The sequence below is a fragment of the Oryctolagus cuniculus genome, chromosome 9 (genome assembly GCF_964237555.1).
Source record: "Oryctolagus cuniculus chromosome 9, mOryCun1.1, whole genome shotgun sequence".
NCBI lineage: Eukaryota > Metazoa > Chordata > Mammalia > Lagomorpha > Leporidae > Oryctolagus > Oryctolagus cuniculus.
In genome coordinates, this window is record NC_091440.1 from 39,923,928 (window position 1) to 39,942,864 (window position 18,937).

At 39.0% G+C, this 18,937-nt stretch overlaps 1 protein-coding gene across 6 annotated transcripts in view; it reads right to left on the minus strand.

Annotated features, from left to right (window-relative positions):
- PIBF1 (progesterone immunomodulatory binding factor 1) overlaps positions 1-18,937 on the minus strand; it is a 237,684-nt gene that overhangs the window by 199,824 nt on the left and 18,923 nt on the right. For all 6 annotated transcript variants that reach the window (XM_070048728.1, XM_070048727.1, XM_051850615.2 and 3 more), the window contains exon 5: positions 16,900-17,019. In XM_070048728.1, coding sequence (XP_069904829.1) covers positions 16,900-17,019 — 120 coding nt within the window. The remainder of the gene's footprint in view (positions 1-16,899; positions 17,020-18,937) is intronic.

Here is an 18,937-nt window from a genome sequence, read left to right on the forward strand (position 1 = left end):
CCAGAAAACAGTAAATCTGTTACTGCGATGGCATGTTTTGTCTCTAACCCTCACCTTTCCCTATACCCACAGACCACTTAGAGCCTCTTAGAAATCTGTCTTGTCTCTTACTCCTAGGAATACTTACATATTAGTTACAAAGGAAATGTTGGCAGAATGAACTAATATTGAATCATGAACAGACCACACAGCAGTAACATTTAAAATAACTGGCTCAGGAAATAGAAAAATTGAGTTTAAAAATTAATAAGTGCTTAACAAATTATTACTTCTAACTTTAAGTAAAGATTATCCTATATCTGCAAATGAAACACTATATCTGAAACAATTTTCTCTGCAATATATATATGCAGAATTTCCTCAAAGATTTTGAGGAAGACTGCATGAAGAGGGTTTCTATTTCTTGATCTGGGTGGTCATTAACAGGGTGGGTGATGTCACTTTGAAAAAAATAATCAAGCTTTATAATTATGACTTTTTCACAATTATGTTTTTAAAACCACAACAAGGGGCTAGCCTGTGGCAAAGTGGGTATAGTCACTGCCTGCAGCACTGGCATCCCATGTGGGCACAAATACATGTACTGGCAGCTCCACTTCTGATCCAGCTCCCAGCAGAGTATGGCCCAAGTGCTTAGGCCCCTGGAGATCTGGATGGAATTCTGGGCTCCTGGCTTTGGCCTGGCCCAGCCCTGGCCATTGTGGCCATCTGGGGAATGAACCAGTAAATGGAAGACCTCTCTCTCTCTCTCTCTCTTTCTGACTTTCAAATAAATAAATACATACATAAATCTTAAAAAAAAAAAAAAAACAAGAGGCATAAATGCAGGAAACATTTACTGGGCAGAAGCTGCTGTGTCAGCTTTGTGTATCTGGAATGGGAAAAGGAGCATGTGAGGGTCATATCAAGGGGGAAAAGCCACAGACAACGGGGGTAATGAAAAGACACTGTTCTATTCTGTAGCTCTCTGGTTGACCATTTGACCTAAGAAACTGGGAGTCTTCAGTTATATCAAATGGGCTAAGCTACCAACCATTAGGCCTTTCCTTTCTATAATGAGATGAGATTTCTACTCCTCTTGCTGCCAAACAACAGCGGTCACCATTTTCGACACAGAACATTTCAGATATGGAAGATGCCCTGGAGATAAGCTACTACAATCTATTTTCAAGATAAGATACTAAGGCTTGGTAGGGTTGAAAGGTTTGTCAGGAGTCCACAGCTAGCAGAGACAGAGCTAGAATAAAGGCTCTTGAATTCTTTACATAGTTCATTTCTTTCTTAGTTTCGAATTCTTGTTTTGAAGAGTCTATTCTGTGAGAAATGTAAAACAGCTGATCAGAAGTTAATGATATTATTTACTGCTCAAGTCCAGGGTGTTAAAGAACTTTAACTACCAATTTCACAGGTTTCAATGTGGTATATGTATAAATCAAAGTTAATTTTGGGCTCCTCTTCTTTGAAACAATTATTATAATTATCTCTTAAGCACATGTTTTTAAAAAATCATTGGACAAAGTAACATTGAATCCAAATGTTTCTACAAAAAGTAGAATGTATTCCAAGATGGAATTAACACTTTTTCAAAAGTCAGCAGCTGTGTAACCAAAAGGCAATTACTTTGAATATAATGCATTTCTAAACATCACTGAAACTTTTGTCTTTCATACCATGTGAACTGAGAAGAAAATGGAAACTTGTGAACATAAATGTTTAATAAACAAAGTGATCTGCCTGTGGGGAGACAGGACAGCGAAGGAAATCAGAAACAGGATCAAGTGGCATTTCCCTGATAGGAAGCAGTTCAGCGAATGATAAGAAATGGCATGGCTACTTGTTCTGGGAAGGCAAGAATTTATTTGTTCCTCAGAATTCCCACAAGTTTCATATTATCAATAATCTAATCCCTGCAATCAAATACTGAAGAGAGCGAGAAACCTAATTAACTTAGTGTGGGGAGCAACTGGGAGCAACTCGGACTAGACTGTTACTGGAATTAAGACTTATTCTATGCATCTGCTCTCCCACAATATGGCGCTGGGAGAGGAGGAAACAGCTTCTACTCAGCTGCCTCCAGTTCAACCAATAAACAGCAGGACCTGCTCCTGATTGGAGGAGAGCAGCGTACTCGGCATGTGGGTAGCAGAGTTGGGATTGGTGGAAAAGGACTATAAAGGAGGAGAGAGACAACATGCACCAGGAACATCTATCTGAAGGAACACCTGTGCAGCCCCCGAGAGAGCTGGCCGGCGGTGTGCCGCTCCCCCGCGGAAGTGGGGAAAGTGGCAGGGGGAACCGCCCTTCCATGGAGGTGGAAGGGACGGTAGCCAACCCGGGAAGAACCAGCAGCAAACCCGGGGAGGGCCGAGCAGACAAAAGAACAGCGCAGGGTCCTGTGTCGTTCCTCCACGAAGACGGGGAGCGACACTTAGATTGTTATACACTGTCCCTGTAAGTAACAACAGAGCCCGTTTTGCTGCCGGATACTGCTCTTTGTTGTTAAGATCTTCCAGAAATGAATGAATGTTTTAAATTCTGACTTCTATGACACACAAGTGTTAAAAATATGCTATGGGTTAAAATAAATCAAGAAAATTATATCTTTGATAATATGCTAATTTTTCATCTATTTGGATAAATGTGAATTAAAAAAAGTTTAAGTTTTTCAAAGGGAAAAAAAGTAAAAAAAAAATCAGAGAGATGAAGAAAGACAGCTTTCATCACATGTGGTGGACCCTAGATTAGCATAAGACACAGGATCAAATGATGGTTCTGTCGGCCAGTTCCTTTGCACTTAATGCTGCCTCCACAAAGTGAGCACACTAACAGATCCACTGGCTCCTTTATTTTTATGCATTGATGATCATGCTAAATACTACATTACTATTTTATTTAGTTCAAGAGATTCCATCCACTGTTTCTTTCCTTAAATGGCTGAAACAGTCAGGGCTGGGCCATCTTTTACTGCTTTCCAAGGTGCAGCAGCAAGAAGCTGGAATGGAAGCGGAGCAGCTGGAACTGGAACAGGCACTATGATATGGGATGCGGATAACTCGAGCAGTGGCTTAACCTGCCCTGCTTCAACAGGTCCCTCGTCCATGTATCTAGCAGAACCCACTGTTGCAAAAAGGTATGCTGAATGTTGGGAGGCAATTTTTACAATAAACACTTTATTTGGTAAACTGAAACAAATATGAAAAGTTGGCCTTCCCACAGGTACTGACCCAAGTATGGCAGAGCCAAACAAATTTTAATCATAATGCTTACAAGGACAAGTTGCCAAATTATGCAAAAACTCACTGAAAGAATTTAAATGAATCAAAGCAAGAAAAGTACAGTTTTTCCATGCTTTTTAAGGGATTTAGAAAGGACTGAAAGTATAAACAAATGTGAATGGAAGGCATAAAAGAATTATACTGATTCACCACTAAGAGTCAAATTCAAATTATTATTATTATTATTTTGCTCTTGAGGCAATGAGGATGTACAGAGTGGTGACAGGTGACTTAACAGCAAAAGAAGTAATTTTACTATTGAATTACATTCTTCGCTTGGTATCCCTGGGGGATGTGTTCCCAACCCAGCTTCTATAAAATGGCATACTACTTACACATAACTTACACACACTCTCCTGTATACTTCACTTGTAAAATTTATTTTCACTTCATCTTAAAGGCAGAGAGACAGAAACAAAGAACAACCACTGGCTCAGCTCCCTAAATTCCTGCATCTACTGGGCAGGGCCAATTTTATCTGAATATCATTGTATACGTTATCTTATAAAGGAGTTTTAAGCTCACTAGCTAGGATAAAAATAAACCTCTGAAAACAGTTACTATCCCTTGAAATTTATAAAAATCTATAGTGGCGGTATGTGCCATTAGTGAACTATCTCATTTCCCTACAAGTAAAACTAACTGGATCACTTACATCTGAATATTTATGATAAGCCCCAGGGTAATCTTGCAGAAGTTTTCTCAAGAAGTGTATTTCTAAACAAGGAAGTTACCTTGAACAAAACAATGTTACCGCTTCCTAGTTACCAAAGTTCTCGTAAGAGAAAAAACATTTCACCATTTCCTCATGAAACTGAAGCGCTTTATTAAGTACAGACTCAGTAATACTTACATACGTGTTACCATCCACACAGGTATTACCATTAACATCTCTCTCTCTCTCTTTTATTTTGAAACGAAACAAGCGCATTGAGCTAATTTGACAACAGCCTAACAGCTGCATACAGCTCCGCTGCATGAGATGGGGATGCAATTCTGCCCTGCTGTAAAGAAAACTCCTAAGAAGTATCTGTAAGTACTTAAAAAGAGTAACTACCCCATAAAAGGTCACACATATGAGAGTACTTCAAAAAAGTTCATAGAAAAGAGAAGATTTAGTTACATTGGTGGAAAGAAATTTTGTAATCCACCCACATGGGGATCTTCAAAAGTCCATGGAGACACATTATAAAAAAAAACCTATGCATGGATTTTAATTTTTTTGCATAAAAATGAATTTACTTTTTAATTCAAATATTCTATAAACTTTCTGAAGTAGCCTCATATAAAAGTTTAAAATAGGCTCTAAGTAGACATCTTTTAAGTTAAAACATGAGCTCTATTTCCAGTGTTAGTATCTAGATATTATTTCCACATAACTAAGGATCAAGAAAAAATTATAAAAGAAAAATCCCTGAAACCCATTAAAATCAGCACTTTGGGAAGGAACTTTCTTAAAGGTCAAAAATCACCTACTAGGAAACTTCTAAAACTTTTAAACTTATACCTGTAATGAACTAGCAGATTATATGAACAAAACCAGAGTTAAATGAACTGTGTAGTTGTGTGGCTTTGATTACTCTGAATGTTTTTGTGTAGGCATCATTATGAAATCAGTATCAAAATCCACACTCCTTTGATATGAATACATACTATGGAAGAAGAGTGTCAGTTTTATAATTCTTCCTCCCAGCTATAGATCTACTGAATTTTGTTAGGAATAACAGTATAACAGGTGATCCGAAATAATTAATTTAAATGAAAATAGGGTAATTTAATGTAATGCTTTGGTTACTAAGTCAAAAACAAGTTGCTGAGCAGAAAAACAGGTGGGTACATACTGCCACCATGTGGTGAAAAAAATTATAACCATTTTGCATAAGACAGAGGAGTTTTAAAATGGGAAGTGTTTTCCTAATCGCTAATCTCAAAACTCAGAGATAAGTAACAAATATTTTGTTTTTTCTTAATTACTGTGGAGTTGTCATTATTACTGTCATTTTTTTGTACTACATTTGTTAGCTGCTGCCTTCTATGTTTCCATTAGTTTATTACTTGTTGGATGAAATAGTAATATCTATTACCCAATCTGCCCTGTGATTTTATGAATTTCAATTACACTTTTCTGAGCTGCTGGTGTTCATTTGACATTCAAATCTTTTTGTGTCCTCTGATAGTAAACTTGGTTCCCCAATTACCAGATTTTAGTTTCTGTACTCTGTACTTTATAATTCTATCAGCATTTCAGTAATTATTAATTTGTTAAGAATTGAAAATAACCAGTTTAAAAGTGTCCTTAAAACTCTATATTTTGTTTAAAGTCTGATAATTTTTCTTGTTATATTTGCCTTCACAGAATCTTACAGGCCATGTGTGTCAGTATTGCTGCAAATATAGTTTTGTCAGACTTACTAAAGCCTAAGAATATTACACCACCATAGTTCTAGTGATCTGGGATGACTTTGAAATTTACTATATATGGGTGAAATGGTTACCTTTCATTTGATTATTGTTTATAGCCCCTGCTTATATTTCTGCTAAACCGAGGTATTTTGGCTTTTTACTAGTTGAACTCTTCCTTTAATGGAGCATTAAGCCCTTGAAGGTAATGTCAATTAAAGATATGTTATCTAAACAGTGAGGGAGAGAAGGGGGAAAGGTAGAGGGGGAGGGAGGGTGGAAAGCAGAGAAGATGCGGAGGGCTGGAGAGAGGGAGTGTCATTACATTCTTGGAATTGTACCTATGAAACTATTGAAACTGATAAAAACTAAAATAATTATTTTAAAATAAAAATGAAAATATCTAACAGGCCACTTATTCATATCAAAACAAAGCTAACCATGTTGAGAAAAAGTCTGCAACGAAGCTGAGATTCTTTATAGGGAAATCAGAGGGATCTAAAGGTCTACAGGCAAAGACCGGATTTTTGGGATTGGTGCTATGGCAAGGTAGGCTAAGTGCGGTGCCAGCTTCCCATTTGGGTGCCAGTTTGGGTCTCAGCTGCTCCTCTTCCAGTCCAGTTCTCTGCTTATGGCTTGGAGGCAGTGTATTGGCACCGCTCGGGGTTTGTGGCCATTTGTGGAGTGAACCAGCGGATGGCAGATCTTTCTGTCTGTAATTCTACCTCTCAAAAAAAAAAAAAAAAAAAAAAAGAGAGAGAGAGACTGGATTTTGCTCCTTCAGTTTTGTTTAAAACAAAAATGTAGTGATTCTGCTCCAGATAAAGACCAGGTAAGCTCCCATCTGACCAACTCAGTGCAGATTTAACTCTAAATTCTGTACAAAATATAAAACTACCTGAAGGCCTAAGAAAGTGACTAAAATCAGCAAGAGGAGACTGGCTGGGAGTCTAGAGGGGAGTACACTTAAAGGGAAAAGGGACCAGCACTTGGGTGAGTGGTGGTTTTGTTTTATTTTATTTTAATGGCCATTAGTTTAAGAGCAGGTCTTTTCTGTGCCATGTTGGATGAAAAAAAAGTACAACAGAAAATCCTTAGCCAAAAAATGAAACTCTAGGCCGGCGCCGTGGCTCACTAGGCTAATCCTCCGCCTAGCGGCGCCGGCACACCGGGTTCTAGTCCCGGTTGGGGTGCCGGATTCTGTCCCGGTTGCCCCTCTTCCAGGCCAGCTCTCTGCTGTGGCCAGGGAGTGCAGTGGAGGATGGCCCAAGTGCTTGGGCCCTGCACCCCATGGGAGACCAGGAAAAGCACCTGGCTCCTGGCTCCTGCCATCGGATCAGCGCGGTGCGCCGGCTGCAGCGCGCTGGCCGCGGCGGCCATTGGAGGGTGAACCAATGGCAAAGGAAGACCTTTCTCTCTGTCTCTCTCTCTCACTGTCCACTCTGCCTGTCAAAAAAAAAAAAAAAAAAAAAAAAAAGAAACTCTAGTTATTAACTAAATGGAAATTCCAGAAATGAAAAATTGCATGCTTAAATATTTACCCCAATAAACAAAAATGTATGTCCACACAAAAAATCCATATTCAAATGTTTGCAGCAGCTTTATTTACAAAGGCTCAAAAATGGAAACAATTCAAATGCCCATCAACTAGTAAATGAGTAGATCCACACAATGATAATTACTCAGCAACAAAAAGGAAGAAATTGCTGACATGTAAAAAAAAAGGTTTGGGGGCTGGCACTCTGGCATAGCAGGTAAAGCCGTCTGCAGTGCCAGCAACCTGCAGTTGCCAGCAACCCATATGGGCGCCAGTGGCTGTTCCACTTCCGATCCAGCGCTCTGCTGGGAAAGCAGAAGATGGCCTAAGTCCTTGGGCCACTGCAACCACATGGGAGACCCGGAAGAAGCTACTGGCTCCTGGCTTTGGATCAGCACAGCTCCAGCCATTTTGGCCATCTGGGGAGTGGACCAGCAGATGGAAAACATCCCTCCTTCTCTCTCTCTCTCTCTCTCTCTCTGCTTCTGTCTCTGACCCTCTATAACTCTGACTTTCAAATAAATAAATAAATAAATCTTTTTTTTTAAAAAAAAAAAAGGTCTGGAAGTGTCTCATAAAATTAATAAGTGTGACTAATGAATGGATGGATAAGTGAACAGATTACCTGGTAAGACAAATATAGTAAAATTATAGTCATAAATGTACTGGTGTTTGTTGTAAAATTCTTCCAAGTTATCCACATTTGAAAATTTTTATAATGAAATGGAAAAAATTTCATTCTCTAGGGCAGAAGTGAATTTTGCAAATATAAACTGGTTATTAAAAAAAAAAACCACAGAAGTTATAATCAGTTCATTTATCTTCTGAAATCCTCCTGTAATTTGCCTGACTAGTTTGGTATTCTGCGACTTAAACTTTACCATGGACACACTCAAAGTTTTACTTTGTGCTTCCTCATCAATATAATGTATTAAAATGTTAAATGCTGAGTATGACTGGACTTAACAGTTATCTCTGGAGAACACTTCACTTTTTTTTTTTATTTTTTTTATTTTTTTTTTTTATTGAGTTCTTTTTTATTCCTACTTTTTGGCAGCCACTACAGAGAAACCAATTTCTTAAGAGCCCACAACAGTTTAAGAAGTCTCAATGTTTGCCAAGAGATGGAATCAATCCAGATGTCTATCGACAGATCCATGGATAGAGAAAATGTGGCACACACATACTATGGAATATTATGCAACTTAAATAAGAAGGAAATTCTGTCATGTGCTACGACGTGGATGAATGTCGAGGACATAATGTGAAGCAAAAGGCCCAATACTGTAGGATTCCACTCATACGACAGTATCTAAAAATCAGAGGAAGGAAAGCAAAGTAGAAAAGTAGTTCCTAATGACAGGAGAAGAGAAGACAAAGTTAGTGTCTAATAGGTATGTGGCTTCAGCTGCAAGATGAAAATGTCCTAGAGATCTGTTGCACAACAATGTAAATATACTTAACAACACTGAATTGTATACTTGGAAATGGCTGAAATGGTAAATATTACATTTTGATCCTAATAAAAAAGCCTGTCAATTTTTAAGAACTACTATTTTAGAACCCTGACAATGCTCTTTGAAATCTACATTTTTTATTCTCTACTTAATCCTAATACACATGCACAGTTACTACCCAAATGAAATATTATAATATGTTCATTTATAAAATTCTTTGTGGCGTAGGCATTTGGCAGAATGGTTAAGATACCACTTAGGATGTAGGTATCCAATACTGGAGTGCCTGCGTTTAAGTCTTATTTCTGCTCCCGACTCCAGCTTCCTGCTTAATGTACACCCTGGGAAGCAGTAGGTGATGGCTCGAGAACTTTGATCCTTGCCATCTACAAGGGAGACCTGGATTGAGTTCCATGTTCCTGGCTTCAGCCTGGTCCAGCCCTGGCTATTGCAGGCATTTGGGGAAATAGAAATTTATTAAAAAGTCCTTTGTTGACTTTCCCTCAATGGTTAATACTTGCCTAAATATTCACTGAAATTAATTCTCATATTACATAAACTTAGGACACAAGTTTGGTTTATCAGTTTCTATCTCATGAGGTCCTTAATTTCTAGAGTCAGGTCGGCAATTTACTAGCTTTCAAGCAACGAGTCCTACTCTAAGGGCTCCATTTGGTAAAATTAACCATGAGCTGCAGCTTCATGTTAGCCTTTAAGGTCCTTTAAAGTTCTTGTGTGAACACCATCTAATCATATAACTTGTCAAAGTTTATGTTTTATTCACCTTTAAAGTTACATAATCACTTATAAGCACCATACCATTCTTCTTAAAATTCCAATCTTTAAATATATGTAATTTGAAGCCTAAAGTATTTTCTGAATTAACTGTATGTTCATTAAAATAACGTAATATGAGAAACACAGATCATATCTTCTCTATACTTTATAGCGGTTGCAGCTCTTAATAGCAGAGCTTTGTCTCAAGACTTACTATGGCAATGTATCTATGTATTGAACAAAGTAATACTCCCACATTCTTACATTTGTTCATTCAGGAGGCCTTTGAATCAAAGTGTGCTATCTTTCACTAGATGTATGTTCACTTTGTTTACTAAAAAAATGAAATGTTTATTGCCTTGTTGGGCCTTGGCATACCGAATATTTTAAAAGGCAGGAAACTGAGAAAAAGGCAGAAGCAGGAAGGTCTCTGTGACTTTCTGATACCCTCTCTCTGTCCAGAAGCAGGTCACAGAATCTGAAATTCTACTCTCTGCTTCTCCCCTGAAGATCCCTCCTGTGCCAAGTGTCTCCTACAGCCAAGGACGAGGAGTGTCACACAGTGACTGAACAAGTAGGCCTTGCTGTATTTCCCCTAGCTGTTACCTCTGTCCTGTAATCACACTTCTGCCAACTGTCCACAAAAATAGTTCTACGTGTATCTTTGAGTCTTCATTTCTGAAGGTTCCTGTATTACATGAAACTTAAATTAAATAAATGTGTTACACTCTTCTCTTGTCAATATGTCTTTTGTTACAGGGACCTCAGCCATGAACCTTATAACGGATGGGGAAAAAAATTAGCTTTTTTTTTCCTCCTCTGGTAGGGAAGAAATCTAAATTTTGTCTCACAAATAGTTAAAAGGAAAATTTACTTTTTTGGGTCAAGAAACTTAATGAGACTACTATAAAAGTCAAAATGTCCTGCTGTGTTTGGATAGGATGGGCATTTTCATGTTTTCATAGCCTCCCTCTGCCCAGCAATACTATATATTCTAGCCCCCATTCTGAAGAAGAGAGAAAAACAAAACGTCAATGTGTGAAAAACACCAATATGAAAACATTTCAAATACAAGAGAAAACAGAAACTTTCAACTGATGAACTGGTCATTTCATTCTGTAATTTTTTTTTTTTTTTTTTTTTTTGACAGGCAGAGTGGACAGTGAGAGAGACAGAGAGAAAGATCTTCCTTTGCCGTTGGTTCACCTTCCAATGGCAGCCGCGGCCGGCGCCTGCGGCCAGTGCACCAGGCTGATCTGAAGGCAGGAGCCAGGTACTTATCCTGGTCTCCCATGGGGTGCAGGGCCCAAGGACTTGGGCCATCCTCCACTGCACTCCCTGGCCACAGCAGAGAGCTGGCCTGGAAGAGGGGCAACCGGGACAGAATCCGGCGCCCCGACCGGGACTAGACCCCGGTGTGCCGGCACCGCAAGGCAGAGGATTAGCCTAGTGAGCCGCGGCGCCGGCCTAAATAAATCAATCTTTAAAAAATTAAAAAAAGACTAAGCCACTGAGATAAATTATCTCACTTTACTAATGAAAATTCCATAAAACTCAATAGGAGTAATTCCATCAAACACTCTCTGTTCTCTTCCGCAAATGCCGTAACTACAGAAGCATATATTATTGAGTAAGGCCCAAATACAGATGACTCATTTCATTGCATGGATCAGACTGGGCATCCAAAAACATTGCTGCTAAAATCAGATGAATGCTTTTCTACCGTTCTTGGTAAAGAGAAAAGCTTTACGGTTTATAACATGAATTTACTTACATTTGCTGTGACTTCTATTTAAAAAAACAAAACAAAACCTTCCTTTGACTCCTCTTCTCCTGTCATTGTCAATCCTGTCTCTCTATTCCTTTCTTTTTTTTTTTTTTTTTTGGACAGGTCTTCCTTTTGCAGTTGGTTCACCCTCCAGTGGCCACTGCACCCGGCGCACCGCACTGATCCGAAGGCAGGAGCCAGGTGCTTCTCCTGGTCTCCCATGCAGGTGCAGGGCCCAAGGACTTGGGCCATCCTCCACTGCACTCCCGGGCCACAGCAGAGAGCTGGCCTGGAAGAGGGGCAACCGGGACAGAATCCGGCACCCCGACCGGGACTAGAACCCGGTGTGCCGGCGCCGCTAGGCGGAGGATTAGCCTAGTGAGCTGCAGCGCCGGCCCTCTCTATTCCTTTCTATGCATTAAAATGATCAGGAAGAACTCTCTGTACTTCCAGGTCCAATTTTTTTCTCTCATTCACTCTCACACTCATTGTAATCAACTTTTGATTTCACTCCTCTATTGGAACTACTCTCGACAAGGTTCTCAATGACCTTGCTAAATGCATGGCCAATTTTTAATCTTCAACTAAGTGGACCCATCAACAACATTTGAAGCAGGTGATCACTCTTTCTTAACACACCACTTCTTCTTGACTTTCAGGAACACAATTCTTCTGGTTTCCTTCTTTCCTGGGTGACTTTCCATCCTTCTTTCTCTCTCCCCCCCTTCCCTTTTTTCTCTCTACATTCACTCTCCTCTGGTGATCTCTTTCTGGTTTTAAATATCTTTTTATGCTTATGAGTTCCAGCTGGGTATCTAGCTCAGCTTTGCACATCCATAAATTTCCTACTGGGTATCTAACAGATCTCTCAAAGAAAATATATCGAACACTTGAATTCTCTTTTGCCCTAAAGTCTTTTGTATCACACCATACCCATCTCAGCTCAGTAAAGTTCCATCTTTTCAGTTATTGAGGCCCAAATCCTTGGAGTTATTTGACTCTACCTTTTTTCCTCCAAGTCCATCCAATTCATGAGGAAGTTCTAGTGGTTCTACTTTAAAACAGTTGTCACCACTTCCACTGCTGCCACCTTGATCTGAATGAAGCTCTATCACCTCTCTGATTACTCCAAGAGCCCCCTTTGAAATCTCTCTGCTTCTATCCTTACATCTCCATGGTTCTCTTCTCAGCACAGAGAATTGCCTTTAAACCATTATCTAGGACATTATGAAAGCGACTTAATAGTCATTAAAAATATCTCAACAAATAAGCACTTGTTGACAGTCCACTGTGCACCAGCCAGAGCCATATTTTAAATATGTATCAGATCATGTCATACCTCTTTCCAAAAGCTGCAATGCTTCATTTCACTTATATGCTTTGTTTCTTCACATGACCTCAGCAGATCCCTTATCTCACTGATCTACCTCCGACTATTCTTTCTCCCTTCTTTTTTTTTTTTTTTTTCAAGATTTATTTATTTATTTGAGAGGTAGAGTTAGAGAGAGAGGGAGGGAGAGACACAGAGAGAGGTCTTTCATCCACTGGTTCACTCCCCAGATGGCTGCAATGGCTGGAGCTGGGCCAATCTGAAGCCAGAAGCCAGGTGCTTCTGTGTTTCCCATGTGGGTGCAGGGAACCAAACACTAGGGCCATCTTCTGCTGCTTTCCCAGGCATTAGCAGAGAGCTAGATCAGAAGAGGAGCAGCTGAGACTACAAACAGTGCCCATATGGAATGCTGGTACCACAGGCACATGCTTTAGCCTACTACACCACAGCGCCAGCCCCTCTTCCTTCAATCCTATCAGTTACGTTGGCCTCCTCATCACTCCACAATCACCAAGCCACTCTCATTCCTTTGCACTGACTGGGTCCTCTGCCTGGAAGCTCTCCCTTGAGAAGCCTGCTGCCTCCTTAATGAGACCTACCAGCCAACCTAGTACAAATCTGCAGGTGATTTTTCCTCTGTTCTCCATGCAGTACCCCAATCATTTCATCATCATCAATTTTTTTCTTTTATCCATTGTAGTTGTCACTTTCTATCATATTAGATGATTTGCTTATTTGTAATGTTTATTGTTCTCTTCCCTTTTGAAATATATGTGTATAGACACCCTTTTAAAACTAAAACTCCATGAGGGCAGGGCTTGCTGTTTTGTTCAATGAGATATCCCAGGCACCTAGAATAATGCCTGTCATGTAATAGACACACAATCTGTATTTACTGAATACACTACATTCTTTATAATAATGACCATGTGAGGTAGGTATTAACTATTACCACCCCCATTTTGCTGATGGAGAAGTTATAAGACGGGGGATCCATAGGACTGAGTTTTTTATTATCTCAGATTATCACACCATTGTCAAGTTGCCCAGATGAAGCTCAAGCCAGTACCTTTGAATTGTTCCAATACTATTAGAGCAGTAAATAATTTAATGAATCATTTCAAAAAACAAACCTTAAAATAAATATGTAGCAAAATTTGCAATATCAAATATATTTATTGTTCTTCACAGCCTTATATAAAGGTCTTTTTATGAAACAATAATAAAAGTTGTTTAATGGGCCGGCGCCGCTGCTCACTAGGCTAATCCTCCGCCTAGCGGCGCCGGCACACCGGGTTCTAGTCCCGGTCGGGGCGCCGGATTCTGTCCCGGTTGCCCCTCTTTCAGGCCAGCCCTCTGCTGTGGCCAGGGAGTGCAGTGGAGGATGGCCCAGGTGCTTGGGCCCTGCACCCCATGGGAGACCAGGAAAAGCACCTGGCTCCTGGCTCCCGCCATCGGATCAGCGCGGTGCGCTGGCCGCAGCGTGCCGGCCACGGCGGCCATTGGAGGGTGAACCAACGGCAAAGGAAGACCTTTCTCTCTGTCTCTCTCTCTCACTGTCCACTCTGCCTGTCAAAAAAAAAAAAAAAAAAAAAAAAAAAGTTGTTTAATGGTGTTGGCTTCATTTTTTGAGACCTGACTGTTCTGCTTCCAATTCAGCTTCCTGCTAACACGCCTGGGAAGGCAGCAGAGGATAGCCCAAGTGCATAGGTGCTAGCCACTCATGTGGGAGACCCAAATGGGAGTTCCTAGCTCCTGCTTTGGCTTGGCCCAGTCCTGTCTGTTACGAGCATTTGGGGGATGATCTCTCTTTCCACCCCTTTCTCTATTGCTCTGCATTTCAAATAAATAAAGAAATCTTTTAAAAACATTCTGTTTACTTTTTTCGTATTTGGAAAGTTGACCTGTAATAGGCCCTTGACAGAGCAGATGAACCAAACTCTAAAGATGGCCTTAACATAAAACTAATTCTATTTTGTCTCAACCATATTCTCTTAACTTGTACCTATTATTAAACAATAGGATATTGCTTAATTTTTTCCTGACTGTGATATAATTCTTTGTTCACACTGTTAACAAATCCAGCAAGGGGTTTAAAACAAAAGATTACACTCTCAGCTGAGAGGTAATAAATCCTTAAGAAATAAACTTGTGTATGGAATGATTCTATGGTGCCATCTTTTATGTGTTCACTTAGGGAAGTCATAATACATTTGATCAAGCACTATTTGAGGTGATCCTCTGAAGGTATTTTTCAGATGATACTAACATTTAAATCAGCAAACTTTATGTACAGCATGTCATCCTCTATTAGATGGTTGGGCCTCAATCAGTTGAAGACTTAAAAATAAATAAATAAATAAAGATTGACCTTCGAAAGCAAAGAGCTCTGCTGGCAGGCTGCCTTTGGACTTGAACTGCAACTCTTTTCTGATATCCAGCCTGCCAACCTACCCTGAAGATTTTAGATTTGCTAAACTTCTTTAATCTCTCTCTTTCTCCATTTCTTTCTTGTTCTTTCTCCCTCCCACACACACACACACACACACACACATACAGGCTCTTGGTTATATTTCTCTGGAGAACCCTGATTAATACAGACTTAACAAACCAAATAGTTTCCATACTCAAGAGTTATTAGTGCATAAAGAAAAAACTGAGGAACTCTGACTCAAACACCTTATTAGTTATCTATGCTTTATTCTCTATAAAAGTATTAGCAAGGAAGAAACAAACTAACAGAGGATGGGAGTAGGTGCAAGTCTGCCTGTCTAGCATTTGCCCTATTGACAAAATTTCTACTCTAAGGAAAGGAAGGAAGCTAGGCCTTTATTTTGCCTGTAATGTTGTTATTGACTCTAACTTGATGACAAGTAAATCTATCCAGTATTAATAGTGCAGCACACCACTGAAAATATACATTGTAATTATTCATTTCTGGATAAAAATACATTGGCTAAAAACTTTTTAAATAAAGCATAAAAGAAATACGTATACACAACTTTGCTAAAATCATATTTTTACTTTGAAACAGAAACACAGGCAATTCATTGAAATGAATGGACAAACAATATTTTCTCCATTTGACAGGATGCAATTTGTTAAAGGACACAGTAAATGAGCAGATCAGGATATCCTCTAATGTTCTACCTCTAATCTACTAGAATTTAAACTCTAGAAGGGCAGACATATTCTTTCTTGTGTTTACTATTGTCAGCATGTAGCACAGCACCACGCACATCACTGGGGTTAATGCTAATGTTAGTATACCTGTTCAGAACAAGCATTAGGAGAGTTAACTGCATCTGAAGAAGAAGCAAAAATAACTGGCAGTTGGACTGCAGCTCCCTTTTATATCATGAACAAGGTTAACCTGTTGTGAAGACCTGCAGCAGACTCTATTTGTAAATTATAACCTTAAGTGTTTCTCTTCTGGACCGATAAAATCCTTGAAGAATGCTATCTCATTCCTAAGTGCTACATGACAGCAAGACTCAATCAACCACTTTTCTCTTAACAGGTTACAATTGCAGGATAGTATTCTGGATATTTGGTTAATGCTATAACCCACCCTCTATAAATGAGAGTTACAAGTATGATGACCATATAATTTATCATGTACATTGGGGTGCTTCTGGAAATGAGTGGAGTGTTATTAATATTTATATATTGGGAATAATGGGGCTGTTCAAGGTAAATGGGAACCTATGAGTCACCATAATTAAAAGCCAAAGGGATCCTCCTCTTCTTTTTATTCATGGAACCTGCAAGAGAGTCCCTGCATATTCTGGTTTACATTTCTTACCTAAATTTCTTGACAGAACATTACATGTAGATATTTAAATTACTAAACAAACCCTGATATACAAATGTGTCATTTCAGTCCTTTCACAGCAATTTTGAATAGAACCCTGCTATGAATTAAAAGCAATTGATTATGAAAAACAAGTTACAAAAATGCTCAACAATGGATTATAGCTCAAGATCATAGGCTTGCCAATTTTTAGGATGACTACTTCCAATTTAATCTGTTTCCCACTATTTATGAGAAACCATAGCAATCAGCATCCCCTAGTTAAATTTTTCTATCATTGATTTTTTTAAAAATAAAGGTTTAATTAATTACAATGCAGCAAGCACTCTGAGCTTCACCTTGAGTGGGTTCCTCAGGCCCTACCTTAGGACCCATGGGTTCTAGGCCCAGAAATCCAGATGAATGCTACCTATGCAGTGGGTTTGCATCACATGTAAGGAAATATCTGCCATTGATTTTTCTATTTCTTATTACAAATCTTGAACTCCTTACAGCAAAAAGTTGAGAGTTTGTTTTTACCAGCAATCAAAACTATACAAACCTCTGTAAGCTGCTTCAGTTGGCTTTTGTTTGTACTTAATTCTTCTGACAGATCATTCTTTTTCATTTGTAGTTCACATATTTCCTTTCTTAATGGAGTCACTAGCTCATAGAACCGAATCTTCAAAAAGAAAAGAAAAAAGTCATAAATCAAAGTTACAATTAAAATTTGCCAGTATGCAGTTTTCAGTGATCAACAATACAAGGAAATTCTACAAAATTAAAGCAGTCATTAATTGACCCTAACTGTAAATACTTTATTAAGACTCAATGTTCAGTTAAGTTACCTCAAGGACCAGATGATCAGTAACTGACAGCAACCTGAGGGTCTGCCATTCCTCTCATTTATTGCTTACTTCTCATTGCCACCCTACTGCTCACTCTACACTATATGCTTGCAAACTTCTTGAACACATCAAGTGTCCAAAGGTCTTGCTGTTGTCCACATACAAACGCATGGATCATGCCTTATATACCTTAGGTCCCTGATCAATATCGCCTTACTAGTAACACCTTCCTGGATTTCACTACCCTGAGTTAAAATTGCACCCTGCCCTTGCAATACTCCCTGGTCTTCACTCCTGCCCTTCCTCCATTGCACCTAGGACAAACAGACATTTCCTATATTTCAGTTATTGTCTGTATTGCTCAGGGAGAATGAAAGCTTCATGAGGGCGGGAATTTTTGTCTTGCTTCTACATTGCTCAATCGCCAATGCCTAACTATATGATAAGCACTCAATAAATACCTGATGAAGAGATAAAGTCTGTTTTTATTCTCCTCTCAAGCTCTTGTGAAGCTCTACTTACTGCTGCCACTGCAGGGTGTGGAATAACGAGGATGAGTCAGGAAGGATCTATTTTTAACCGCTACTTTCATTCAGTTCAGATCTTTCTGCCCATTCATAATTCTCTGAGAGGATTTTTCCTGTCCTAAGCCAGTAAACTGTTCTATGTGAAAAGGTCCTAGAAAACTGACAAGCCATCAGCAAATTTGGAGAGGGCTATTAAGGACTATTTACTGTACAGATACACGTTCTGAAATTCATCAGTGTATGATCTGCTGCAAAAGTACCATATATAGTTTCTTCAAAAAGATGGTGGAAAAATGAAACTAGAAGAAATTTATGTTTGAAATACATTTTGAAAATCCATGCAAATGAGGCGCCTTCACAGAGCTCATGGAAAATGTACATTACAAAAAAAAATCGACGGATTTCACAAGTTTTTGCACCAATATAAACATCTTCTAATTCCATCTTTTTACAAACTTTTTGAAGTATTCTCATATGTGGAAAGAAACAAGTTCTAAGGTTAGCCTTCAATGCAATGAATGCATATAACTAATCAGTTGGGGTAATACTATCTGTGGAAACAAGAGATGTAACAAGAAATATTAACAAATCAAAAATAAGCATAATTGTCACCAGTGAGATATTTTGCAATTACTATGGATAAATGACAGTGCTTGGAATATTTATTTTAGTCAGTACATTTTGGGAAGAAAACTGTGTTTCAGCTATTAAAATAAACAGCTGGACAAAAAAAGATAACAATTCATTTTATAAGAAATCACTAATCTGCAAACCTTATCCCAGTGAAAGCCAAGAATAGCAACTACTTCTCCAGCAAAAATAATGGTAGTGTTTATTATGTGTTTATTGTATTCTAAACACTGTAGTAAGCATCTTACACACGTGTCCATAACCTTCACAATTACTGAAATAGAAAGGCATTGGTATCATTAACTCTTTTAACAGATGAAAAAAATTCAAACCTCTTAGGGTGAAATGACAGCTATACAGTGGAAGATGGCCTAAGTCCTTGGGCCCTTGCACCCACATGGGAGATGTGGAAGAACCTCCTGGCTTCGGATTGGCACAGCTCCAGCCACTGTGACCATGTGGGGAGTGAACCAGTGGAAGACCTTTCTTTCTCTCTGCCTCTGCCTCTCTGTAATTCTGCTTTTCAAATGAAATAAAATAAATCTTTAAAAAAAAGAGAGAGAGAAATGATGGCTATATATCAAAAGCCAACAGT